Source organism: Sinocyclocheilus anshuiensis, unplaced genomic scaffold, assembly GCF_001515605.1.
Source record: "Sinocyclocheilus anshuiensis isolate Anshui unplaced genomic scaffold, SAMN03320099.WGS_v1.1 scaffold63, whole genome shotgun sequence".
In the NCBI taxonomy this organism is placed as follows: domain Eukaryota; kingdom Metazoa; phylum Chordata; class Actinopteri; order Cypriniformes; family Cyprinidae; genus Sinocyclocheilus; species Sinocyclocheilus anshuiensis.
Window position 1 is genome coordinate 1,969,436 of NW_015552625.1, and position 24,614 is coordinate 1,994,049.

General features: G+C 35.4%; 1 protein-coding gene across 3 annotated transcripts in view; it reads right to left on the reverse strand.

Moving 5' to 3' along the window:
- Positions 1-24,614, reverse strand: part of LOC107666564 (KH domain-containing, RNA-binding, signal transduction-associated protein 2) — a 65,341-nt gene that overhangs the window by 15,255 nt on the left and 25,472 nt on the right. For all 3 annotated transcript variants that reach the window (XR_001631682.1, XM_016457974.1, XM_016457973.1), the window contains exons 3-6: positions 20,545-20,661; positions 15,754-15,900; positions 9,099-9,226; positions 7,003-7,201 (exon numbers count right to left, since the gene is read on the reverse strand). Coding sequence is in view for 2 of the 3 variants with exons in the window: in XM_016457974.1 (XP_016313460.1) it covers positions 7,003-7,201; positions 9,099-9,226; positions 15,754-15,900; positions 20,545-20,661 (591 nt within the window). In the remaining variant the exon portion in view is untranslated. The remainder of the gene's footprint in view (positions 1-7,002; positions 7,202-9,098; positions 9,227-15,753; positions 15,901-20,544; positions 20,662-24,614) is intronic.

The window sequence follows — 24,614 nt, forward strand, 5'->3', positions numbered from 1 at the left end:
TGTCTGTGAGATACACCCCAACAATCAGACTTTTTGGTCTGTAAAAGATACACAGCATCATAAAATGAAAATTCATCTTCGTCCTGTGCTAAATACACAATTTCGTGGTGATGACACTATTTTGGATTGATTAAAACAACTCACTATTGGGTAAACTCCAAATAATGCACAAATGCAAACTCATAACATCAAGTATGCTGTTACCATTTTGTTGTTCAGACAGACTAACTGAAAGTGCTTCCCTTTTTTATTAGGCCTAATCTGTCAGAAAAACCTGGGTAAGCTATTTTGACCCTGTCTATTCCCTTTACATTAAAATTCTTCACAACAGTTAGGTTTTATGAGTATGAAGAAGGATTAGACTAAATTAAAGTTACGGATTATGCCAGGGATTAAGTTGTTCAGGTCCAGATCTAACACACAAGTTTCCTTCTATTAGTTTTTCCTCATGCTAATAGGGTCAGGGTTCTGTCCTCTCACACTAATTGTTAAAACTAACCCGGTTTGTTAACATGTCCTCTTGATAGAGTGCTATGCATATCTTAAGCAGCAGCGTATAGAAGAAGCAGCATGTTTTACTATTAATGGCATATTTCAGAACATGTCAATCAATCTAATACCAACAGCACTCTAAGGAAATACATTTTGGTAGAACAGTGAGAGGTAGTGAGTGACTGACCTACCCATTTAATAGGGTCATTTCATCAAGAACGGAAGGAGTAGCTTTCATTTGAACATTTACGAAGATGAAGATGTGTCATTTTTGTCTGCTATGACATTTAATGAACGAACAGAATAGTTCAACTAAAAATGAAAATTGTCATCATTTACTCACCCCTGATGTCATTTGTTACCTGTATGACTAAGATCTTTTCAGTGAATTGTTTGATTCAGAAAGATTAAAATGAGAAAATTTAGGTTTGAAAAGATGTGAGTGAACTACAGACTGTAGTGAGGTTAGAATCTATAATCAATAATTACTTTTTTTTTTTAATTAATCAATATAGTTCAACTAAAAATGAAAATTGTCATCATTTACTCATTGTAAATCTGATGTCATTTGTTACCTGTATGACTAAGATCTTTTCAGTGAATTGTTTGATTCAGAAAGATTAAAATGAGAAAATTTAGGTTTGAAAAGATGTGAGTGAACTACAGACTGTAGTGAGGTTAGAATCTATAATCAATAATTACTTTTTTTTTTTAATTAATCAATATAGCATTTGTTATGAAGAAACAATCGTCTGCACTTTTAGAACCAATAGCTACAACATGCCACAGTTGTAATAAAAATGTATAGGGAAAAAGCGATTCTCAACAGATCATCTAATATAAATTCTACAACAAGTTAGACTAAATTTTACACAATAAATAAACTTATAATAAAACGTGATAAATTATAGTAAAGGTGGTCATTAGTAGTTAAAAAATATTTCAATATATGATAGTGCTGGTTTCTCCTCTTTTCATCAGTCTTTTTAGTTTATTTGCCTTTTTAGATACTGTTCGACTTTCTCCATAGCATTTTAAAGTTTCTCGAAATAATTCAATTAGATCACATATTTGACCATCAGACCATCATTACAGTACAAATCATTGAATGCACTGTACAGCCTCGTTTTCCTGTAAGAAATACTCTACTCTGACTAACGTCTATTCCTATACGTCAAAAAGTTAGAAGCAAGGCATTCTACAATAGGAACACATGAAAACCCATTCAAACATCTATATGAAACTATTTAGTACTTTATAGTATGCAGAGGTCTTGCACATCTATGCAAACACTATGTGGCCAGGATATTACTAGTATAATAACAAAGTGTTATTTAAGAGGTCCTTGTGTCTGACCTTTTTGACTTTAACATGCACTTACAAGGCACTGCGCATAATTCGAGCAAGCTCTAGTTAATGGTGCTTGATCGTTACATTTCAACACTCGTTCGAAAGAGCAATTAACTCTGGTCCTATTGTGCATGCTAACAGGAAATAAATCAAGTGGTAGAGAGCACTGCAAGAGTAATTAATTCAGCAGACAGCCAAAGGTCTTCAATACTCAGCTTCATTATCAATTGACAACCACCAACACCTCTTGACAGTGACTGATCTCTGTGTGGGACAGCAACTGAATATGATTCCTCACTGGAGAACAGCAAAGGGAAATGAATGGTTGAAAATGCTTTTTGTCTGTGATTCCGTCTGCTTACTGAAGCCTCTTTGTCTACCACTTGTTTCTCAACCAATTTTTCAGGGCTAATATTTTCAGTTTGAAGTATGAGCAAACATGGGCTTAAGGCCAGACAGGATGGAGCAGTCTGAAATATACTGACATAGGCCATATATCTATTTAATAGTCCGTTCTGATTGTTGCAAACATTGAAAGGACACATTATTCTTCCAAACATAATCAAAATGGGATTTCATTGCACATCAATTTTATATTAAAGGGAAACTGTATTTCATATCATGGTGATTAGTGACTAATAGGTTTAAATGCATTAAATATTACATTCAGTTAGCCACAGTTTATTGGAAAAAGGATAATGAAGGCAGAAAGACCAGTGTTCTGACTCAAAGCTAGAGCTTTGATTTTTTTTTTTTTTGGTATTGTCATTGGCATCTCTGTTTGTATTTGCATCAGCAATTCACTAGTCAAAACCAATTGGCCAACCTTTAGGAAATAAATAACAATATTTATGTAGCACTGTATATTAAATATATTAGAATCATGAGTTTAAGTGGAATTTAGTCATCCTGGTATGGGAAATTCTTTGTAAAATAACTATTATATTGATATATGTTAAATTTAACTGCATGGAATTGTTGTGATTTGTTGAGGATCTGATTAAATAGATTATTTTTCTAAAACAGCTGATCTCTGAGTTTCTCCATACAAATATGTCAATTACCATGTGTTGCTCCATATGTAGAGAAATCTTCATAAATTCAGGACAGATTTACACAGTCTTTGCTTTAGGCAAACAATATCTCAAATAATTTAATCAAGCAAATTATTGTCTATGGCCAGGATATTTCTATGATTTTTCCCCAAATAATTAAAAGTTCTTACCACTTACAAACTGGAAATACAGATAATTGATATGTCTATTCATATATGATAACCGCTCACTGGAAGTCATTAAGGCACCTTCCACCAACCCAAGAACAACCACATGAATAATTATAGAGCTAAAATAACAGTTTAGAAAGCACTGGCTTTGCCTGAAAGCACAGTCGTTTGCCAGTACTAAGAAAGTGGCAGCAGGAATGTGATAAACTAGGACTGTTTATTGCCAAAGATCTCACTGTAGAAATATAGGAGCACATATTACTTGTTACATAAACTTTTACAATCACCCAAATAAAAGAACTAACTCAGTAAGCTGATGACAGACAAGTAGGCTATTACTTCTAACCTTCAGAAGCAGCAATTCCTGGAACGGAGCAATCTACTGCGCATTTGCAAATCATGTTGCAATAAATTTTAATAGGTGTTATTTCATGCACGACAAGGAGTTGTGATAGCCGTAGCCAGTGTTCCCCGATTCAGTAATCACTGACCAGTAAATATACTGTAGCTCATAGAAATCATAAGGGCTGATATTTGCGTGTACTGTACACAACAATTTAACCGGTCATGACATGCAGCTCATCCCTCCTTGATATTTTCACAGCAAAAGCACAAGTGCTACTTTTCCCAGTTTTTTAACTGCCTTCTCATGTGCAGAGCTGAAATAATATACTGAGCCTCTAGGCACTCCACATGCATATCTCTTCAGCAGGAAATTATTAAACTTCTTCTCGAGGTGTATGTCATACATCTGTTTTATTAAACGAGGGAGTTCTGCATGAAGAATTCCATTTCAATAATTAGTTCACCTCAGAAATGTCAAGTCAGTGGTGTAAGCGAGCCCATTGTTAAAAAACAATTACAGCCGTGGTGAGAACCTTGCTTTGAAATAGTGCGAATGAAACCTTTTCGCAACATTCTATTCTGCACCTTGAATTGGCTTTTGCCATGTGAAGTGGTGTGTGATTGTGTGTGTAAGAGATTTACTGCGATACTATCCGAGACACTCAAGGGCTTCTTTCACAGCGATTGACCCTTTTCATTTATTTATCCACAGTGACCTGGTTGTGACCTTAGAAGGCATTCTGTATGCTTTTTAATTGGGTTTTCAAACAGTTAGTACATTAAACCTGTATATTATGCAGGAAAAAAAGAAAACTGTGAGGCGGTTAGAGGGTTAGTTTACCCCAAAATGAAAAATCTGTCATCAGTTTCTTACCCTCACGTCATTCAAAACCTGCAAGACTTTAGTTCATCTTCAAAACACAAATAAACATATTTTGAATTCACATATAAACATTGATAAATGCACATACCGTACAGTATATATATGATGAATGTAAAATCAAACATGCTTGATTAATGCTGTTTAAAGCGTTTGGTTGGAATGGACTTTCAATGGTAGGATGTAGGCTACTGTAAATCTCTCAGGTTCCATTAAAAATATTTTAGTTTGTGATTCAAAAATGAACAAAAGTCTTGTGAGTTTTCTAAAGGACAAGAGGGTAAATTGTCAAAAAGAAATAATTCTCCAGTGTGTTATTGCTGCACCACTAGAGTTACCGAACAGAAATGGAAAAATAATTATTGTTCTCAAACACCTTTCCCCTGTCTGCCATTGGTCAAAACAAACAGATAGCACCGCCCCAAACTAACACCATTGGCTGAGACCCTGTTGCTATGCTGGGTTGGTCAGGATAATCAAACAAACAAAACAATGTTTTTGATAACACCACAGAGCCTCAGTGTTTACACTTTTCAGCATACTCAACCTACAAATGACTTACAAGCACTCCGCATATTAAGCTGGGATAAGAAAAAGTATTTTAACATCAAACAACATAAACAATGGCCAACGGATAAGAAAAGCTGGAAAATTACAAATCATCAAGCAGCTTTGAACATATTATTTTGAAATGTTACAGCCGTCTAGTTTTCTACTAAGCCACATTCAGAGATCTGTTTATTTTGTTGGAGGAAAAGGGGCGTCAGCTCATAGTGGAGTGTCTGACTGGTTTGTAGAAGAGTGAAGAGCCCTCTGAGAAAGCACTTGTGATCTTTGAGTAAAGCTGTTGTGCTGAGAGGGAGAGGAGGAGGCATTCTGGCACGGCTCGGCTGATATACATAAGAGCTGTGATTTACTGGATTCAAATCCTCACCCACAAAAAGAGCAGAACGCTGCCACACAACAGTGGATATTCATGTGTCTTCATTTTATACATCTTAAACCTGGATGACAGTTTAAGTTTGTGTAAAAGCAGACAGCAAATTAATAACAGAAAAAAAGACTATTTCTATTGAACACATATATACATATCTCTGTGGCTTAGTAGAAAAACTAGACTGCTGTAACATTTCAAAATAATATATTCAAAGCTGCTTGTTGACTATACAGTACCTGTCATTTTTTAATGACAAGTAGAAGGACATATTATTTTTTAAGATTTTGGATAAAATATCCATGGCAAAAAAAATCTAATTAATATCTTATTATTATTAATAAATGTTATATTTACATATTTAATATCTACACATATCAAAAATTACTCATAAACCATTTCCCCCCAATATTATAAATGGATTATTGGGTTTTTTAAAAATTGCCATATTCAAAACAGGTTAGCTTTGTGTAGCTATAAGAATTCATTATGGCACTTCAGTAAAAGTTTTAATTTGACTATAGTATTTCATTATTTATAAACTTTCACATGATTGTTTGATATTACTGTAATATAACTCTTCTGCTGTTATGTTAATCACACAAATGTAATATGATTCAGAAAGATATTGAATCTTTGAAATGATTCTTACCAAAGAAATGTGAATAAGTAATACAATATTCAATTTTCAGATTCAGATAACTCTCTCTATGTGTAATATACAGTATAAAATATAGAAACAAGATACACTTGTACATAGTCATATACACTTTTATATGCACTTATATATATTTCCACAAATATACATGCACATTCTGGAATTCTCAAAGTCTAGGTAAAAATCCAGAGGTTGAGGATTGGCAAGGTTAGATTTTGAAAGATATACAATATGTTCCTAGTGAACTGCTCATTTCTTTCTCCTCTTTCCTCCACCTGCCTACCCCAGACCCAATTACTCACAGAAATATGTCCACGTTTTCCATGTCTCCCGTAATACAGAGGCTCTCCAGCAGAACTCAATTCACGTTGGTAATGAGTCTGTACTCTAACATTTCCCCATGCAGACAGACCAATCTGCCACAGCGCTGCACATATAGGGCTTTTGCATTAGGCAAAAGCTCAGAGGGAATCGAATCCATGAGATATTGCTTTTTTCATTAGGTTGGAGTTTGACGTTCACTTGGCTGAGAATTCGCAAAAATAACCCTGTGCACACCTGGGTCAAAAAGTCTGCAATGTGTAGGTGTTGTCCTACAAATCAGCAAAAGCTTCCATTATTGTTTAATAATCATCATCATCATCATCAATAATTATAATACTGGTAATGGTAGTCAGATACTGATAGTGATAGTCAAGCTCATCGTCTCACAGACAACAGTCAATCAAGTGAGCAGATGCTTTTCTTTTTGCACCACATGGCTTTTCTTTACAGTATTCAGCATGTAGACTAACATCTTATGGCATTCAATCTGTCAGAATGGATTCTGTCTTCACTGATTCATTCAACATTTGGTAAATAGAAAGGCCATTCCTTGTACAAGAATCCTTAAGGATTCATAAAATAAATGAAAAATAAAACCTTTTTTTCTGTCAAGCCTTCTATTTTGTGAGTGTGTATATGTGTTTGTGTGGGTGTGTAAGCAAGACTTTCAATAATGAAGAGCTTTTGGACACAAGCGTTTTTACCTCAGTAGTTCTTCAAACAAAACTAAAACACATACAGTACCACACTTCAAAAAAATTCATTGTCATTAAAAACACTTAATCTTGACTTACGTAGTCATCATATGATTTGTGCGTGGCTTGCAGTAGCGGGGCTCTGTATCCAGGGGTCCCTGTAGTTCCTCTGGCTCGGGGTGCAGACACTCCCCTGGCTAGTGTGGGTGTTGGGACGGAGGTGCGTGTTCCCACAGTCCCTCTGGGTGCTGCTGCTCCTCGTCCAGGTGGAGGGGGTGGAGCTGCCCCCCCTCGACCTCTAAAGACATAAAGTAAGAGAAAATATATGATATAATATATAATAGAAATATATTATTTTTTTCTTATTTTATTTTGTTTTATGAAAATATACATATTATATTTTATATTATAATATTTTATATATTTATTAAGAGTTTTGGCGCAGTATATTTGTTGTTATTTTGTTTTTAATTGCTTATTTTATTATATTTGTTATGCATTTAATATTAAAATAAAATACAAAAATACTGATAAACCAACTTTCCAATAATGACAATAATTTAACTAAATTTATTTGAATTAATAAAAAAAAAACTCTAAATAGTTTGTGTCTGTGTAGATTTAGCTTAATGTATAAGAATTTTGATTCATATGAATACTGTAAGTCATTTACATTGTACAGTATTTATTTTCTTAGGCGCTTCAATAAAAGTGTTAATTTGATAGTATATCAGCACCAAACCTTTCCATAATTGTTTGATATTGCTGTGATATAACTCTTCTGCAGAACCACACATTTCTGTATAGACACATACCAAAGGCTTGATGCAGTGGCAGCTCTATGCAAAATTAGTGCAGCACAACTCCAATGTTTACAGATAAAAAAAAAAATTAGCATTTTGTGTGAAGTCATTTGCTGCAGTGCTATAATAGTGGGTTGCTGTTAGCTGGTGTTTTCATCACCGACAGCCTATTAAAGCCCTGTGAACCATAATGCCAGTGATTCAATAAGGTGAGACAGCAGAGTTTTCAAAGATATTGCAATATTCACTGCCTCAGCTCTTTTCTTTCATTGCTCTGCTCTGGTTACACACTGTAAGAGTGGCAGTGAAGAATGGCATCAAAAATCAGTCTGTAGAACACATTGTTTCATTCAGTGCGATGAGAGACAGCTTTATTTCGCTCCCTTGTGCTGCCATTGTGGACTCAAGGGGTGAAGCTGTCCATTTCTGGAGTAATTTTCAACCTGATTACTGTTGCAGCATGGCAGATGGAGTTGGCAGCACTGGTGAAAGGCAGATGTTTCGGTCTGTCCAGTTCTACATTTTGTCCATCCAAATCTAAAGATCCTACAGAGACTAATGGCCTCATCAGTGTTGTTGTTTTTGCCATGCTGATTTGTGGTAATGACTTCTCAGGGCACATCAAGGGCAAGAGGCGCTTTATCCGCCAGGAACAGTAAACAGAAAGATCATATTTTGAATCTATTATTACTACCTGAGGTAATGCAAGCTGTCGTTGTTTTGGGAGAATCCTAGAGGGATCTTCAGAGGCTCAAGCAAGCCAGAACAAGTGCAGTGTGAAATGTATGAAATAAACATTAAAGATGGCGTAAATAATGTATGACGGTATATATAAGTTATGCTTTTGATGAGAACAATTAAAGCTTCACCTGCTAACCTGATTAATAACACTGAGCCTCAGGGCACTTTCATGATACAACAGTGCGCAGATGTTTGGGAGTGAAAATTGAGCCTCTATTAGAGTTGTTAACGGTTAGAGTTAAAGCAGTTAGAGTAAACTTGGATGACTTCGCTTTCATCAGAAATGCAGAATAAGATTTTTTTTAAGGTTATGTGATATTTATTCTGTTAGATCTGATTTGTACTTCATTTATTAACAAGCTCAAATCACTATGTTAGTTAAAGGAATAGTTCACCCAAAACTTATTTTGACAGACATTTTCTCCTTCTGATAAGACTAAAAATAATAGATTAAAAAAAAATAAAAACTTTCCTCAAAGGGAGAATATACAAGAAATATTCAAAAACCTCTTGCTTTGTGTTCCACGGAAGAAAAAAATCAGACGGATTTGGAATGACATGAAAGCGAATAAATGATGGCATACTTGGATGAGCTATTCCTTTAAGGTTTCTGTGATTGTTCAGAGGGGTGGTGAGGTGAAGCTACTGTACCGGGTGGAGGCTGTGGAGGTCAGACGTAAGCCTCGTCCTTGTGCGGTTCTTCCTCGGCTTGGGTCATCTGAGCCATTTAAGTAGGAGAGCTCACGAAGTTGCTCCTGCCTGATCTCATCATTGTAATCCTGTGGAAAGAAAAAACAGCAAACCTTACATAAAAATACATTTCTATACAAATGTGAATGTGTTGTATGTGCATCTCATCTGACATGCTTTTACAAAAAGAACTGATCCAGTTGGATGTACATCTTGCAGAAGCCAGCGTCAAAGCAACTGAGTTTTAAATGCATCGCCAGACCACCAGAACGTTGGCAGGGAATGTTAAATATACTGCCAGAAAGTTTTGCTGACTTCAAACAAAAAAACAAGGATAAAAAAAGAAATCTGTTTTAGCTTGTTTTTCAGATGTGGAGGACAAGAAACATTTTTGCATACATACTGACAAAAAGGCACCATATGACACACTCCAAAATATGGTGCAGAATGAGGGAACGTGATGCACACATATCTTTCATTTAGAGTAAGAGAAATGATAGAGGCAGGAGAAAAATAGAGCGCTGGCTTATTAACTTTGTTTGACATCAGCTATCAGTGCATTGTTGTGAAAGAATAATTCCACTTTCTGCATTTATAAAGTCCTTCTCTCATTTGATTGAACATGACAGGGTCCTGAATCACAAGGACGATTACAGAGTGGATAGCGCTTATTTTATTATCATGTCACTGCCACAGGCAGATAAACTGAGCCTCATTTCCACCAGCCACTTATTCCCTTCCTGGTTGGCACAACAGCTGGGTACAGGCAAATATCAGACATGGCAGCTAGAAGAGAGTGGCCTTTCCACAGAGATATGCTCAACATCAATAAAGATTGCATTGCTGAGATTTAGAGCTGCTTTTGTGTCCAATAAATGGGCTCGGGCTTGTCCATTGTTAAATAAAACGTAAATATACCAAATACAGTGTTTAACTGGCAAAGCTATATAATATATATGACAACATGTTTTTGTTTTGTTTTTTTGGAATGAAGTCTCTTATATTTGTCAAGGGTGCTTATATTTGATCAAAGAATGCTGTAATATTGTAAAATACTATTACAATTTAAAATAAAACTTAATATATTTTGAAATGTAATTTATTCCAGTAATGGCAAAGCTGAATTTTCAGCAGGCATTATTGCAGTCTTAAGTGTCACATGATCCTTCAGAAATTTGGTGCTTATTATTATTAATGTTAAAAACAGGTTTGCTGCTTAATATCTTTGTGGAAACCATGATACATTTTTTTCCAGGATTCCATAATGAATAGAAAGTTAAAAACAATAGCATTTATTTGAAAGAGAAATCTTCAATAACATTATAAATCTCTTTGCTGTCACTTTTTGATCAATTTAATTCATCCTCGATGAATAAAAGTATTAACTTTCTTCAAAAAAGATCCCAAACATAGTGCATTTATTAAAACACTACATAAATATCCATCCACTACAGTGCTAATTGGTGAAACTTTTGGAAATAGGACAAATGAGGGGTGATTATTTCACAGTCCTCTGAAGATATTCTTAGTAACTGCAGAGAGAATCACCAAAGAAATCTAAAACCTAGCGGTTGGAATTTTGATCATTTCTATAACATGTTGAAAGGTGGGAGGTGTGTTAGGTTCTTGGATCAGCGCTAGCTAGGTTTTCTCTGTTGCCAGGGCAGGCCATGTCATAGCCTAAACAATCTGACTGCATTCCTAGCCTTGAGAAATGAGGGTAACACATGGACAGACAGAAATTTATTTTATACTGATCAGATGTAATGAGCATTCTGATGGACTCATTATGTAGAGTGTCTTGAGGTAAAGCTAATTATGTTCTGAATCAGATTTAATAGCAGCGATAATGCATTGATTCAGGATATAAACAGGGAGTCTTAAAAAATAACAGGCCAAATTGTGTCCAGCAAGCCAGTCAGGCTAAAAAATAAATAAATGAAAACAAATTCTTGCTTTTGCTTTTCAGTCTCCGTATGAGTCTGTACATCCACTCTGTATTAATGGTATGTATTAGACTTACTCCTGCAAAATCTAGCCAGTTTCCTTCTTAATGAGACTACAGTCAATGCATGCACAGTACTGCCGGCCGCTTAGGAGAACCCACTGACACCTACTAAAGATGCTCACTCTTTTCTTTTGGCAGTGTGTGAGATTGTGTAATCGTATTCACATAGGCTTTCTGTAGGCTTTATCAACAAAGGTTTAGGCCTATCAGTAGTCCAGGTTGCAAAGGCGTTTTGTTTGTTTGTTTTTTTAAAGACATATTCATTGTATGTTAACCAACCTAATCTGGAATTACAAAATTCATTCAATGGAACTTCACAATTCATAGTGCAATTTAATCCAGAGCTAGAGATAATCTGCATGCAGCTTTATTTTATTGACAATGATACATACATAAATCATTGTCTCTATGCTCTACTGTTTTAAAAAGACATTACTTTTATTCAGGAAGGATGCATTAAACTGAATAAATATGATAGTAAAGACATTTTATAATGTTACAAAAGATTTCTATTTCAGATAAATGCTGTTCTTTTAAACGTCACATCAAAGAATCCTGAAAAACAGTATCATGGCTTCCACAAAAATATTAAGCAGGACAGCTGTTTCAAACTGAAAATAAGATTTTTTTTTCTTGAGCAGCAAATCAGCATATTGAAATGATTTCTGAAGGATCATGACTGAAGACTGGAGTAATGATGTTGAAAATTCAGCTTTGCCACCCTAGTAAAAAGTAATATATTTAAAATTCATTTATTTCATACTAAGTATAGTTAAAGTCTATTAACATATTTACTGACAGATAACTCGAAATTTACTGATATAAAAAATTATAATTATGCTTTATTTGGCGTACTACTTGTGCACAATGCACATTTCTTAATATGAAGTCTAAAATGTGTTTTAATGTCACTTTTGATGAAGATTGTATGATCTTTGAGTAATATTGCCCTTGTGAAAAAAAAGTATACTTTAATATCACTAATCAAGCATGTAAATAGGCATATACTTAAAGTGTACTAAGTATACTTGAAGTTGTTCCAATTTAGCATAGAAAAGTACACTAAATACACTTAAAGTTATACTTTAGTATAATTTAATTACAACTAAAATACACTTAGTACAAAAAATAGTTGTTCCAAAATAGCACACTTCAAGTTAACTAATCATTAACACACTTGAAGTATACTGACAATTAGTCTGGCTGCAAGTATACTTAGTTTACGTTTTGTTCACTAGGGTGGTCTTTAAATGCAAAATATTTCAAGTGTACCTGAAGTGTACTTGCAATAGTTCCACTTTAGCACAATAAAATATACTAAGTATTAGGGCTGGGTTTTGACACAAATTTCACGATTCGATTCGATTCGATTACCAATTCAATTTGATTCGATTCAATATCAATTATTTTGAATACATATCAGGTACAGTAGCTACATGCCAAATTTCTCAAGGAAAAAAAATCTCTCAACTAAAATATGCATGAGAGTAAGTTGGTACTACATTATAATGTTGAAGGTTAAAATTTATAATTTTAAATACATTTTTATCAATTAAAAAAAATAAAAATTATGGTTAAAATTGACTGATTTGTGCTGTACAACTGCTTAAATTGCACTTAATTAAGTTTTTATAATAATTAAGTTACAATTACTTCAGTAAGTCATAAAAACTTGGACGGATTTATTCAAACATAAATAAAGCATTAAAGAAGGCCTAGGCCTACAGCGATCTGTCATTCCACATTAAACAGCGCCAAAACGGCATTTATTGTTTAAATACTGCAATACAATGGACATAAATTGAAATCTGAGACTTTGTTTCATATTTAAAGTACCAATGAACAATCCTTGTTGCGATTTATTGGATGGGAAGTGCGCTTCAATGTTCCATCCATTAAATGAAAACAGGCTAGACTAATCGATTCTTGGGATTTAAGAATCGATATAGTTCCTTAAAAGTGAGAATCGATTAAAATCGAGATGGCGATATTTTTTACCCAAACCTACTAAGTATATCTTTAATTGTACTTCAGCACTATTAAGCTGCATTAAGTACAAAATTAGTTGTTCCAATTTAGCAGACTTTAAGTATACCAGTTTACTATACTAAAAGTACAATTGCAGGGTATTTTATTAAGTAAATAAATATTAAAATGTATTTGTAGTATACTTAGCATGAAATAAATGTATTTCAAATACATTTAAGTATATTTATTTTCCACTATGGCAATTCAGGAATAAATTACATTTTAAAATATATTCAAACTGAAAACGGTTGTTCTGAATTGTAAAAATATGTCATAATATTGCATTTTTACTGTACTTTTAATTCAATAAATACAGCCATGGTAACTATGAAAGATTTCTTTAAAAACATAAAAAATATCTTACTAATGGTAGTGTATGTGTTTGTTGGGAATTATTTGGAAGCTGAGTCTCCCTCCCTTTGCTAACAGCTTCCACTTTTCTGGGAAAGTTTTGCAGTAGCCATTTTCTCTCATTCAGACACAAGAGCATCACTAAGGACAGGTAATGATGATGAGTCAGGGGTCTGGCTCTTAGTCTGTGTTCCAATTCATCTCAAAGGGATTAAATAGGAGTTGAGCTTGGTGCAGGTCAGTCAAGTTCTTCCACACTAGACTCGGTAAAACATTTTTTAATAGACTTTTCTTTGTACACTGTGGCATTGTGATGTGTGATGCTGGAACAGAAAATGGCTTCCCGAAACTATTGCAAGAAAGAAGCACACAATACATTATAATGTCATGTGTGCCATAGCATTAAGGTTTGTTTTCACTGGATTTAAGGAGCCTAGCCAAAGCCTTTAATTAGAAGGGGGCTATAATTTCATGTCTCTATAAAACAAATGCTATGACATATTCACATGGCTGCCTAGATACTATTAACATTTCAAAGTGCACTATCTTGAGATGCCAGCACACTCCTTTAATCCTGACAGGAATCAAGCTTTCTGACAAAAAAAAAAATTAGTAGACCACTATAAACAAATTCAAAGACGGAAAGACATCAAGACATTAGCTCCAAACCCTAATGAGCTGCCTTGCCACCTACTGCCTGCATAGGAAGCTGCTTTTATGGCAGAATCCTAACTGAAATGGACACACATTGCTGTCTTAGAATTTGGGTAAAAAAGAAGGCATCATAACTATGTCAAGAGCATGTCTATGACATTTAAAAAAAAACTTACAGATACAGATTAGAAACAGAGCTATTGAGACTGGAAACTCATCTGCTTGGTATTCTGCAGTGGGCATAAAGATAAAACATGGAACAACACTGACAGCAGTACATATGGAGGATATGACCAGACCAGTGATGCAAAGATGTGGCCCAAGAGGTTAAGAGCCTGCCTAAAGCCCAGGGCAGGAGAGGTGAATGTAGGGAATCTCTCCTAGAACCAGGGCCGTTAAAATTATTAGAGAAATAATGCACTCCCGAACTGGTTATGTGGCCACGTCGCCGCGCCTATTAATGGAATGAAATGCAATTTCATTATTGCGATAGAAAACACTGTAACAAACGGTTTCCACTGATTAAGAAATATTTTTGTTTGCTTGGGTGGTAATATTAGGCCTATTATATTAATAGGGAAGGGGGCCCAAAAATTAGTTTTGCCCATATGTCACGAAAAGAGGTAAATCCGGCCCTGCCTAGAACGTTTCCTCCCTGAAGCCAACAACTCATACTGCTACATTAATATTTACAGTCTGGACTATATACAGAGATATTCATTTGACACATTAATTACCTTTGAAAGCTCCAGGACCCATTTTTTCTAACGTTACAAGTAAGCTAGTGTGTGTACATTACTGTTAAAAAGGTTTGTGGTTGATAACATTTTTAAATGTTTTTGAAAGTCTCACCAAGGATGCGTTTTTTTAATCAAAAATTCAGTCCAAACAGTAATATGGTGAAATATTATTGCAATTTAAAATATCTGTTTTCTATTTTAATATGTTTCGTGTAATTTATTGCTGAAAATTTTCAGCAGCCATTACTCCAGTCTTCAGTGTCACATGAGCCTTCAGAACTCATTCTGATATGCTGATTTGGTGCTCAAAATTAAATAAATTAATGAATGAATAAATAAATAAATCTTATTATTTCTACTACTATTAAAAAGTTGTTCTGCTTATTTATTTATTTGTATAGATTGAACACATTAATTTGAAATCTCTTTAAAAGTAATATTATTTTAAATCTTACTGACTTCTGAACTGTACTATACATATAGTCAAAAAGGCAGAAGAACTTTTCATGTTAAGCCATTTGGTTTTTTTAAAAAGAAAATCCAGAATCATAACCTAGGGTTAAATTAAGTGGATTTGCAAAATACATTATCAGAAACTAGCAGCATTCTCTCGGTTTCTAGCCAATTCCAGCATGTTAAATATGCAATTTTGTAAGGCAGATCTCCAATGTATATATTTAATCATATGCATAACTCTATAATTTTTTTTCCCTACACAATAAACATGAACAAATGTATGTATGCAGGAGAGCACTAGAGTTCAGTATTGGCTGAACATCTCATCTTGGCTTCCAGCTCACCATCCCTCTCAAGGAATCCAACTGTATGAACTTACTGGAACAAGGAATTTCTTAATCTCCTCCAGGGCATGGCTCATGCGGGAATAGGCTTCTCCAGGTGGTGCGAAAACTTCAATTAAAACATGAAGATCGTTGCTCAAATGGGCGTATTTCGCCTCTCCACTTTTCCTCAGCTCTTCCTCCTAGAGATGGAAAAATATCAAGTCAGGACTTCTGTGTGAAGAATTAATCATGTCATTAATTAATTAAATAAATAGTACTTTTTTCCACCACCTCCAATCCACATTATGCATATTTTGAACTGAGAGTGAACTGGAAAGGCATTAAAGGGATAGTTCAGTTCTGTCATCATTTACTCACCCTCACGTGGGACATTTTTCAAATTATCTTTTTGTCCCACATAGAAAGGAAAGTCATACAGGTGCGACATGAAGGTGACAGAATAATAATTTTTAGGTGAGCTATCCCTTTAAGAAAGAAGCTCTTTTTGAGGTGATGATGTTACAAATGTCACAAAGATGACTTTTTTTTAGCTCACATTTAATAATAATTCTCATAACGGCATAGGAAAATTGTGAACAATGGTACCTATCAACACCCTTACTCTGTAACACAGATAATGGGTACGTAGATACTGCAAATCATTATGCTTAAATCTGCCCGAGGGCTTTTTGTCAGAAATAAATTGACACTGTCACCTTTCTGACTAAATTCTGCCATCGGAAGAGCAGAAAAGGGTGATATTTCACAGAAATATTCAGTTTCTCAATTCTCTCTGATTGCTGAAGGTGTTCTGTAGCTCTTCAAAAAACTTAAAACTTCACAAAGCTTGTAATTGCGGTAGCCAACATTTCTGTCTAATGTTGATTGCCATTCGGCTGTGGCTTCTTCATAAAGACAGGAGGGCTTTGATGTAGGGGCCATTCACAGATGTCTGATCACTGATGCGGGCCCTTGTAGCCCCTTCAGCTTTAATAAACACTTACCGATTCCATCTCTCTATCAAGTCAAAGTGACCCAAGTATTTTTCCATCATGCTTTGCATGTACGAAAGGTCAGGAGACACTTAAGCTTTCACAACATTTCTGAGAGGCGTAATCATATTTTGTGGGCTCCGTATACAGGCGCTGACGAATTGTGAAGATGTGATCATTTTGCGAGCAGACACAAATATATGCATGTTGGATGGACGCTGTGGGTGTTTCCGGATTGACTTAAAAACGGACAGACAAAAGGGGAAGCAGGAGACAGTGAAAAGTTTGCTGCCTCATTTACAGTCCTCTGGAAAACCGTTCGTCAGATGGCATTTGTTCTGTTTCAAGCTTGAAAGCTTTAACTTTCCTTTCATGTCAATCCATGAAGAAAATGTTCTGTTGTTTAAAAAGGTAGGTCTGTCTCCCAGCATGCATTTCAAAAGGCACTCAAGTAAGCATGTCTAAGCACAGCAGAATCCTCTTCAAATGTGACAAAATGAAGGGTTCCTCAAATGTATTCCCGGTAAAGTACAAATAGTGAATCTGACACTTATAAGCCTGACAGTTATCCAGCGCCCCTATGGAGTTAAAGAGCTCAGATTTGAAACATTCGAACAAAAGCTTATAAAGCTTATAAAATCTTTTCCTGAAACTCATGGAAACGGCACTATGGGTCATAATAAATGCGGCATTTATTTTCCTTCCATAAAAAAATTAAGGATATGAGTTAAATATTTCTGCTGTGTATCCCCAGATTGAGATTTGCACTACATTTTGCTTTGTGGTGATTGTAATATCCTGAAATGCCATTTTTTGATTCAGTCAATTTGCTGCCCTTAGACACAAGCTGTTCATTTATTTGCCTAGGGAATCATTCTAAATGCAATATTCTTTGCTTTGCTGATCCTTGGATGTAGAGAGTCTATTATATGAAGACCTCAGCAGGACTTTCAGATGCTGCACAGACAAGTCTATAAAGATGCACGGCAGACTCTTAATTTCATATGTATAACAAACCTGTACCAGCTCAAGGTGACTCTTTATAATGGAATATGTTTGCATTAATGATTGCCTTTGGGATTTAAAACAATCCAACAGGCTCTTGTTTGAGTTCTGCCATAAATTTAAATAGATTTCAGACCATGGTTCATCCGCATTGTTAAAACAGTGTGAAATTGTGGTGAACAGTGTGTTTGTAAATTAAAAAGGAACCTTCTGCTTGTATAATTCCCCACATGGCTATTTGGAATCAGACAATGCATATTCCTGTCTCATTTGGACAACTTTTTAGCATGTAACAATGTAAGACAATAACAAGACATTGGTCTTGTTTGGTTCTGTGAAATTATTGCAACGAACAAAGATTTTAGTAAAAACAATATGCATAATATGCTTAAATTAAAGTCTGAGAGGAAATTCATTAAGAAAGGATTATAGCCCTAAAAGCATGTTTTATTTGCATGTTATCTGCATTGCTTGAGCACGCAATTCACTTAAGAAATTATGTAAATCGGGTAATGGTAAAATTGGGGCTGTGTGCATGACATGATGTACACAGTGCTGCTTGCGCAATGCTGATATATAAATGGAGGCAAAGCCACATACACTATACACAATATACAAGGAGATGTGAAAATAAATTTAGTAAAAAATATTTCAATTGGATACAACCAGGTCATGTTGCAACAAATTGTTCCGACATCTTATATGGTTTTCTGATCAATATTGCATATGAAAAAAATATTTCATTACTCTTTTTTTGAGTCATAGATCAACGAATCTTATTTCAGTGATAACACCACATTGATTAATCCATAGGCAGATCCGGTGCATTCACTTCATTTATATGAAAGGAGGTGTTTGCGCTGAAAAGAATGTTTAAATATTCACAGCACAGCGCTAAACAGCGCACATGCCTGTAGCACCTGGCTAAAATAGATTGCAGGTTGAATGTGAACAAGACACTGGGTTTTGCACTGTGCACTACATTTCATTCCTCTAACACATTCAGAACATTCTTCGGAGACCAAATGAGAACAAACAGCTTTTGTGTAAATAATTCATACTACTCAGGTAACTGTAAATGCATTGCTGATTGCACAAAGTTTCTGTTGACTTTGTGGAAATCTTATGATAACAAAGTTTAATTTCATCATGGTGTTGTTGAAAAAACGGATTGTTTCATGTTACTGGTTAAACAACATTCAAGATTGTTGTAAATATGCACGCATCAACTGAATGCTATTAATATGCCAAGTCTCCATGCTTCACTTGTGCCTAACAACACCCTTTAACAGTGGTAAAATCGCTTTGGTAAAAACACAGCCTCACTTTGCTTATTGCTTCATTCCATTTCATACACTACACTGAAAGAAAACTATTATTTGCTTGATATGAATGTTTTTCATTCAATGGAGTTACATTCAATAATATTACATTAAATGGACATTTTATTGAGCTGGGGAAATCAGGATGGCCTATTATGAGATGACAGGAGCAGCAAACCGAGAAATATTACATTTGGAACGATTCTCTGGCTAGGTAAATGACCAGCATGTCTCTTAGGGCAGCTGTTTGGCTGAATCACAAAATGCCATTTCTAAACATTACACTCACCACAACTTAATACAAAGCACTTGTTTAAATCAGATCCACTGAGAAAGAACCATACTGCGAATAGTCTCAACAGCTCCTTTACAATCTAGAGATGTTGTTGATTCTACAAACACTGACAATTAAAAAAAAAACACATAGGTCTGTTAGGCTGCCAGGCTTTACTTTCAGCCAAATTACACAGTATGTGAGTCAGTGCTATCTATTTGTGATATAGTTTGCGATATATATTTCTTTTTTCAAGAATTTATACAACATCAGTAAATGCTAAAAAGAGCAGTTCTTCCTTTATCTAGGAGCATATAGTGCAGGTAATGATCTTCAGTCTCAGTGTCATCTCACACTTTGCTCTGTCAGCCACTACTGATGCTTGTTAGACTCACACAAATGAAAGGTTTACAGGATTTAAGGGATAAAGCACTCTGCTCTGGAATAAATGTAGTGTGCATAACATGTACAAGCTTATGGAAGCCCATTTCCTCCACATAAAAAAATAATAATCATAGTTTGGTAAATCATAATTATGATATAAAAATGAAAAATTATGAGATAAGTCATAATTTAAGATCAAAAGTTGAAATTATGACATACTAAATCATAATTATGAGATAAAAAGTTATAATAATTAAAAAGTTGAAATTGTCATAAAAGGTCATAATTGACAAAAATATTGTCATTTAAATTTTTTTATTTTTAGTAGCCAATATTTCAATATAATTATAACATAAAAGGTTTTTCAAATTATGAATATTAAGTCATATGACATAAAAACTGAATTTTGAAAATTGAAATAATAAGATAAAAGTTCACAATTGTGAAATAAAAAGTCAACATTTTATGTCATAATTAATTATTTTTAATCTCATGACTTAGTATGTCATAATGACCCTTTAACTTATATATTACTTTCTGACTTTATATGTCATATCAAAACACTTTTTTTTTTCTTTCGTGGCAGAAACAGACTTCCATAGAATTACTATATTATTATACTTTCTCCTTGACAAAAATCAATATATGGTTTAATACAGGTCTAATCAAATGCAGGTAGTTTGCTTTTGTCATGAGCAGTCAGTTTAGATATTAATATCTGAAAATATGCTGGTACAGTTATGGCATATATGGTTACAGACAAATCAATGTAAATCATAATAATAATACTCAAAGCATTTATGGAATATATAAAATTTATACAGTACACAGGAGGATAAAGAAGGAAGCTGTTGCCAGTCATCCTACCTTGCCTTTATCCCTCATTGAACCCTTGCCGAGGATGGACATCTTTGCTCCCGTTTCCTCTTGTAATCTTTTCATGGAATTGCCCCTGGGCCCCAGCAGTTTCCCAACAAAATTAAACTGTAATAGAGGAGAGAAAAGGCAATAAGGTTGGTCTCTCACACTGCCTGCTTCCTAGACAGTTGCCTCAGTTACCTCACAGTCAATAAAACACATTCAAAAGTAAGTTGTTTTTTCCCATCATGCACAAAAACTACAGTGAGAGAATTAAAAATTCTTATTGGGTTCAAAATTAAATCTGTGGCAGTCATCGATCATTTTTAGGTTCAAGTTTTCAGAAGCGATCAAAAAAGATGTGAGAGTCTACACCTGTTTCTGCAGGGCACTGCAGCCACTCATGTGTCTAATCGATGTTTGGGGTCAGTGGTTGGGCTCCGCTGCTTTCAGAGATATTATAACATGCACCAAATGCCAAAAGGGATCTTCAAAATGATCCAGATGTCCATGCTTGAATGAGGCATAACATAATGAGTTTATTTCCAATGGGGATTCAAGTAATACTACCCAGATGATGAGCTATCCAGCAACTGCCTTGGGGCAGCAACTAACATTTCAGTCACACAGCAGATCAGCGGTCACTGAGAACACTTGGCCTTCACCGTTTTTTCACCCGCTCTCTCCGTTGGTTTACTCACATCTGTGCATCATACAACTGTATCTTCGAGGGATTTCTGAGTCTTACACATTGCAATCAGATTTGGGCTGCTGAGGGTTGTTTAATGCCCATGATAACAACAAATCTTAAACAGTCAATAAATGCTGCCATTGTAAGAAAAAGTGCCCTTGTATAAAGTGGTGCATCAGATTCCCTTTATAACAGTGTCACTTCATCACTGTCTGCTCATTTTCAGTGTTCATCGCTGTCTCTGATGTATTGCCACAATCCGCTTAGCCAGCAGCCTCTCTAAATTCTCTTTAGATGTAATGTTTTTGAGAAACCTTTTAAAAAAACATTTAGTATGTTTTTTACACAGGACAATAAAACAGAAGAAAGTGACCTTTTGGATGATGATAATGCATCTAAACACACACGTTCACAATTTTTTACTTAACGTCTTAAAAACACAGTTCTAATGGCAAAAGACAAAAAAAAAAAAGACGGTCAAAATGTCTTTGTGTGTGTGGATGTTGAAGTGGGGATGAATTTTAAAAGAAATCTTCTGTGTGAACTGTAAAACTAATGAACTTTTGAACTAATTGTACTGTGCAAACAGAAAAAAAAAGACAGCAACGCAACTGAAATGTTCAAAGCCCAGAAAGGTAGCAAGGACATCGATAATATAGTCCATGTGACATCAGTGGCTCAACCTTAATGTTAAGAACCTACGAGAATACTTTGTGTGCAAAGAAAACAAAAATAATGACTTTATTCAACAATTTCTTCTCTAACGTGTCAGTCTTTAATGCACGTTCAGGAAAGTGCAACAACACATGTGTGTGGTGGTGCTGATGTCCATCTCTCTTAGTTCATCGTCTGTATATTCTGGTTCAAATAAGTAAGGCTGTGCAAAAAATCCCTCTCTGTCGAAATCTTCAGGCATGTTTACGAAGACTGCTTGTAAACGCATGCATTGTGGTACTCTCGTGAATGCACGTCAAAAACTGACATGGAAGAGAAGAAATTGTTGAATAAAGTTATTTTTGTTTTCTTTGAACACAAAAAGTGTTCTCGTAGCTTCATAAAATTAAGGTTGAACCACTGATGTCACAAGGACTATTTTAATGATGTCCTTATTACTTTTCTAGGCCTTAAACATGTTAGTTGTATTGCTGTCTATGCAGAATCAGAAAGCTCTCAAATTTCATCAAAAATATCTTAATTCGTCTTCTGAAGATGAACGAAGGTCATACAGGTTTGGAACGACATGAGGGTGAGTAATAAATGACAGAATTTTCATTTTTGGGTGCGCTATCCCTTTAAGACTAAGAGGCTCAAATAAATAAATAAATATTGGTTGTGTATAACTAGTCCACTATTGTGACAATTCAACTATAACACAAATAAAGCATTCTGTATGGAACACATTTGTCAAATCTGACATTGCATCATTTTAGCGATATGGCTGTTTACTACAGTATTTGTATATTTCCAGCCCAATGAGCCAGACATTACTCAGGGAAGTGAATTTGTCCTTCAAATGTTTGCAAAGGTTAGCTGATATGTGGCGGCCAGAATGAAACAGTTGGCAATAACACATGTTGACATACCCTGCCTAGCACATGGCTGGAAACTCCTCAACACATGCTCTTCCCAGTCAGGCTGTAGATGCAGCTGTAGGGAACTCTAGCTGATGAAACGCAGAAGAACCGTCACCGAATTTGGCCAGAGTCACAAAGCAAATGCAAACAGTTTCAGGTGAATGGGTGAGGTGTGGGTAGGGCAGTATATTTAGCAACACTGCAGCACTGCGCCAAAGCAGCATGACCAACTCTCTCGGAGCGGGTGAGCTGGAAGTGTGCCGTTTGCATCCCCTCTGATGGGGTGTGTATGACAGGAATACTCTGCAGCTGGCTGGGTGCCTCGGGGCAGATGGTTGCCTCAGCTACAGTGTGAAGATGCTCACTGGGCGGCTGCAGTGGAGTGGCCTGTTTTCATTAAGCTAATGAATGTCTGGAGCCACTCTCCTGCTCCACGGTGGGCAATTTAGGCTTTATTAGGGGGCACAGTTCAGTGCTGGATGAGGTTTGAAGCGATGCAAGCTGTCCCTCGCAGTCCCCGGCAGAGGCAGGCCGCAGAATGATGGGCATTATGCAGCACTGACAGGCTGAGGATGATAAACCTGACAACCGGAGGCATAAGTGTCAAACCGCATCGGCTTATTATGAGCAAATGGGACTTCTAAGAAAGAGCGTATAGTGTGCTGTTGTGATTGAGACTAGATCACTAACTCCCACTTCTGGAGCCTGGATCAGTGTGTACGTCAGAAAACACTGCCAAAATCCAGGAAAAGCATTCGCTGTTGTGTTTATTGATAACTAAAAAAGCTCGGATGGCTATTCAGTGTGCTGTCATGCAGAATCACTTATTTTTGGAGCCCGCAGTGACTTCAGAGTGTGTGTGTGGCTGGCTGAACAAATTACTTTTCACACATGAATCCCTTTGACAGGGACTTTCACCTGCGCTCGGCGCTCTCTCGTGTGCATTACATTGATTTCTCTGTCAAAATCTTTTCAGAAGTCATTCAAGCCACTCAGACCACTAAGCTCTTGATCAGTTTCATATTGGCACAATCATCAGACACATTTTACTATCATCACATACTGACAGTCATCCTATTGGAGACATTTTTGTTGATTCGTCCAATATGCTATAACTAAACAATCTGGAGACAAAAAGCATCTTTATCCATTGAGGGCCATGCCAACATAACCGTGTACTCTAACAAAATATGTATTTATTTATTTAGAATGTGAAGATGCTGCACAGCAAAACTGCATAAATTAAAACATGAATGAAAAATATCTTAGTTGTATGATATTTCTTAAAAATTATTATTATTATTATTACTTTGAGAAGTACAATTTTGTATACATTAGTAATATGTTTCTGTCATCATTTCTTTAAGTTAAACCAAACTTTTATTTTGGCAAATCTGTGATATTCAGTGTGTATTTGACGGTAGTTTTTTCTCAAATGAAACGGTGTAAAGCTGGTGAAGAGACTCTCAGAGCAGCTCTGGAGATGAAGTTCATGTGTTCATGTTCTTATATATTGAGACAGCAAACAGTAAAAACACTGTGAGTGCAGACTTGTTAGTGTCATGCACTGATTGGCTCTATCACATTTATGTGATTAATCGATATTGAGTAAAAATGTTTAAAACTTATCATCGGTATAAACATATCACTCACAGTGTTTTTAGTGTCTGCTGTCTTAATATATAAGAACAACTATAAGAAAAAAAACTGGTGGTGGATGAGGAGATATCCCCTCATTTGATTGTAAGGAGCTTTGGGTGCACAGCAATACACAATAAAGCGCTATATAAAATCCTTCATTCATTCATTCATTC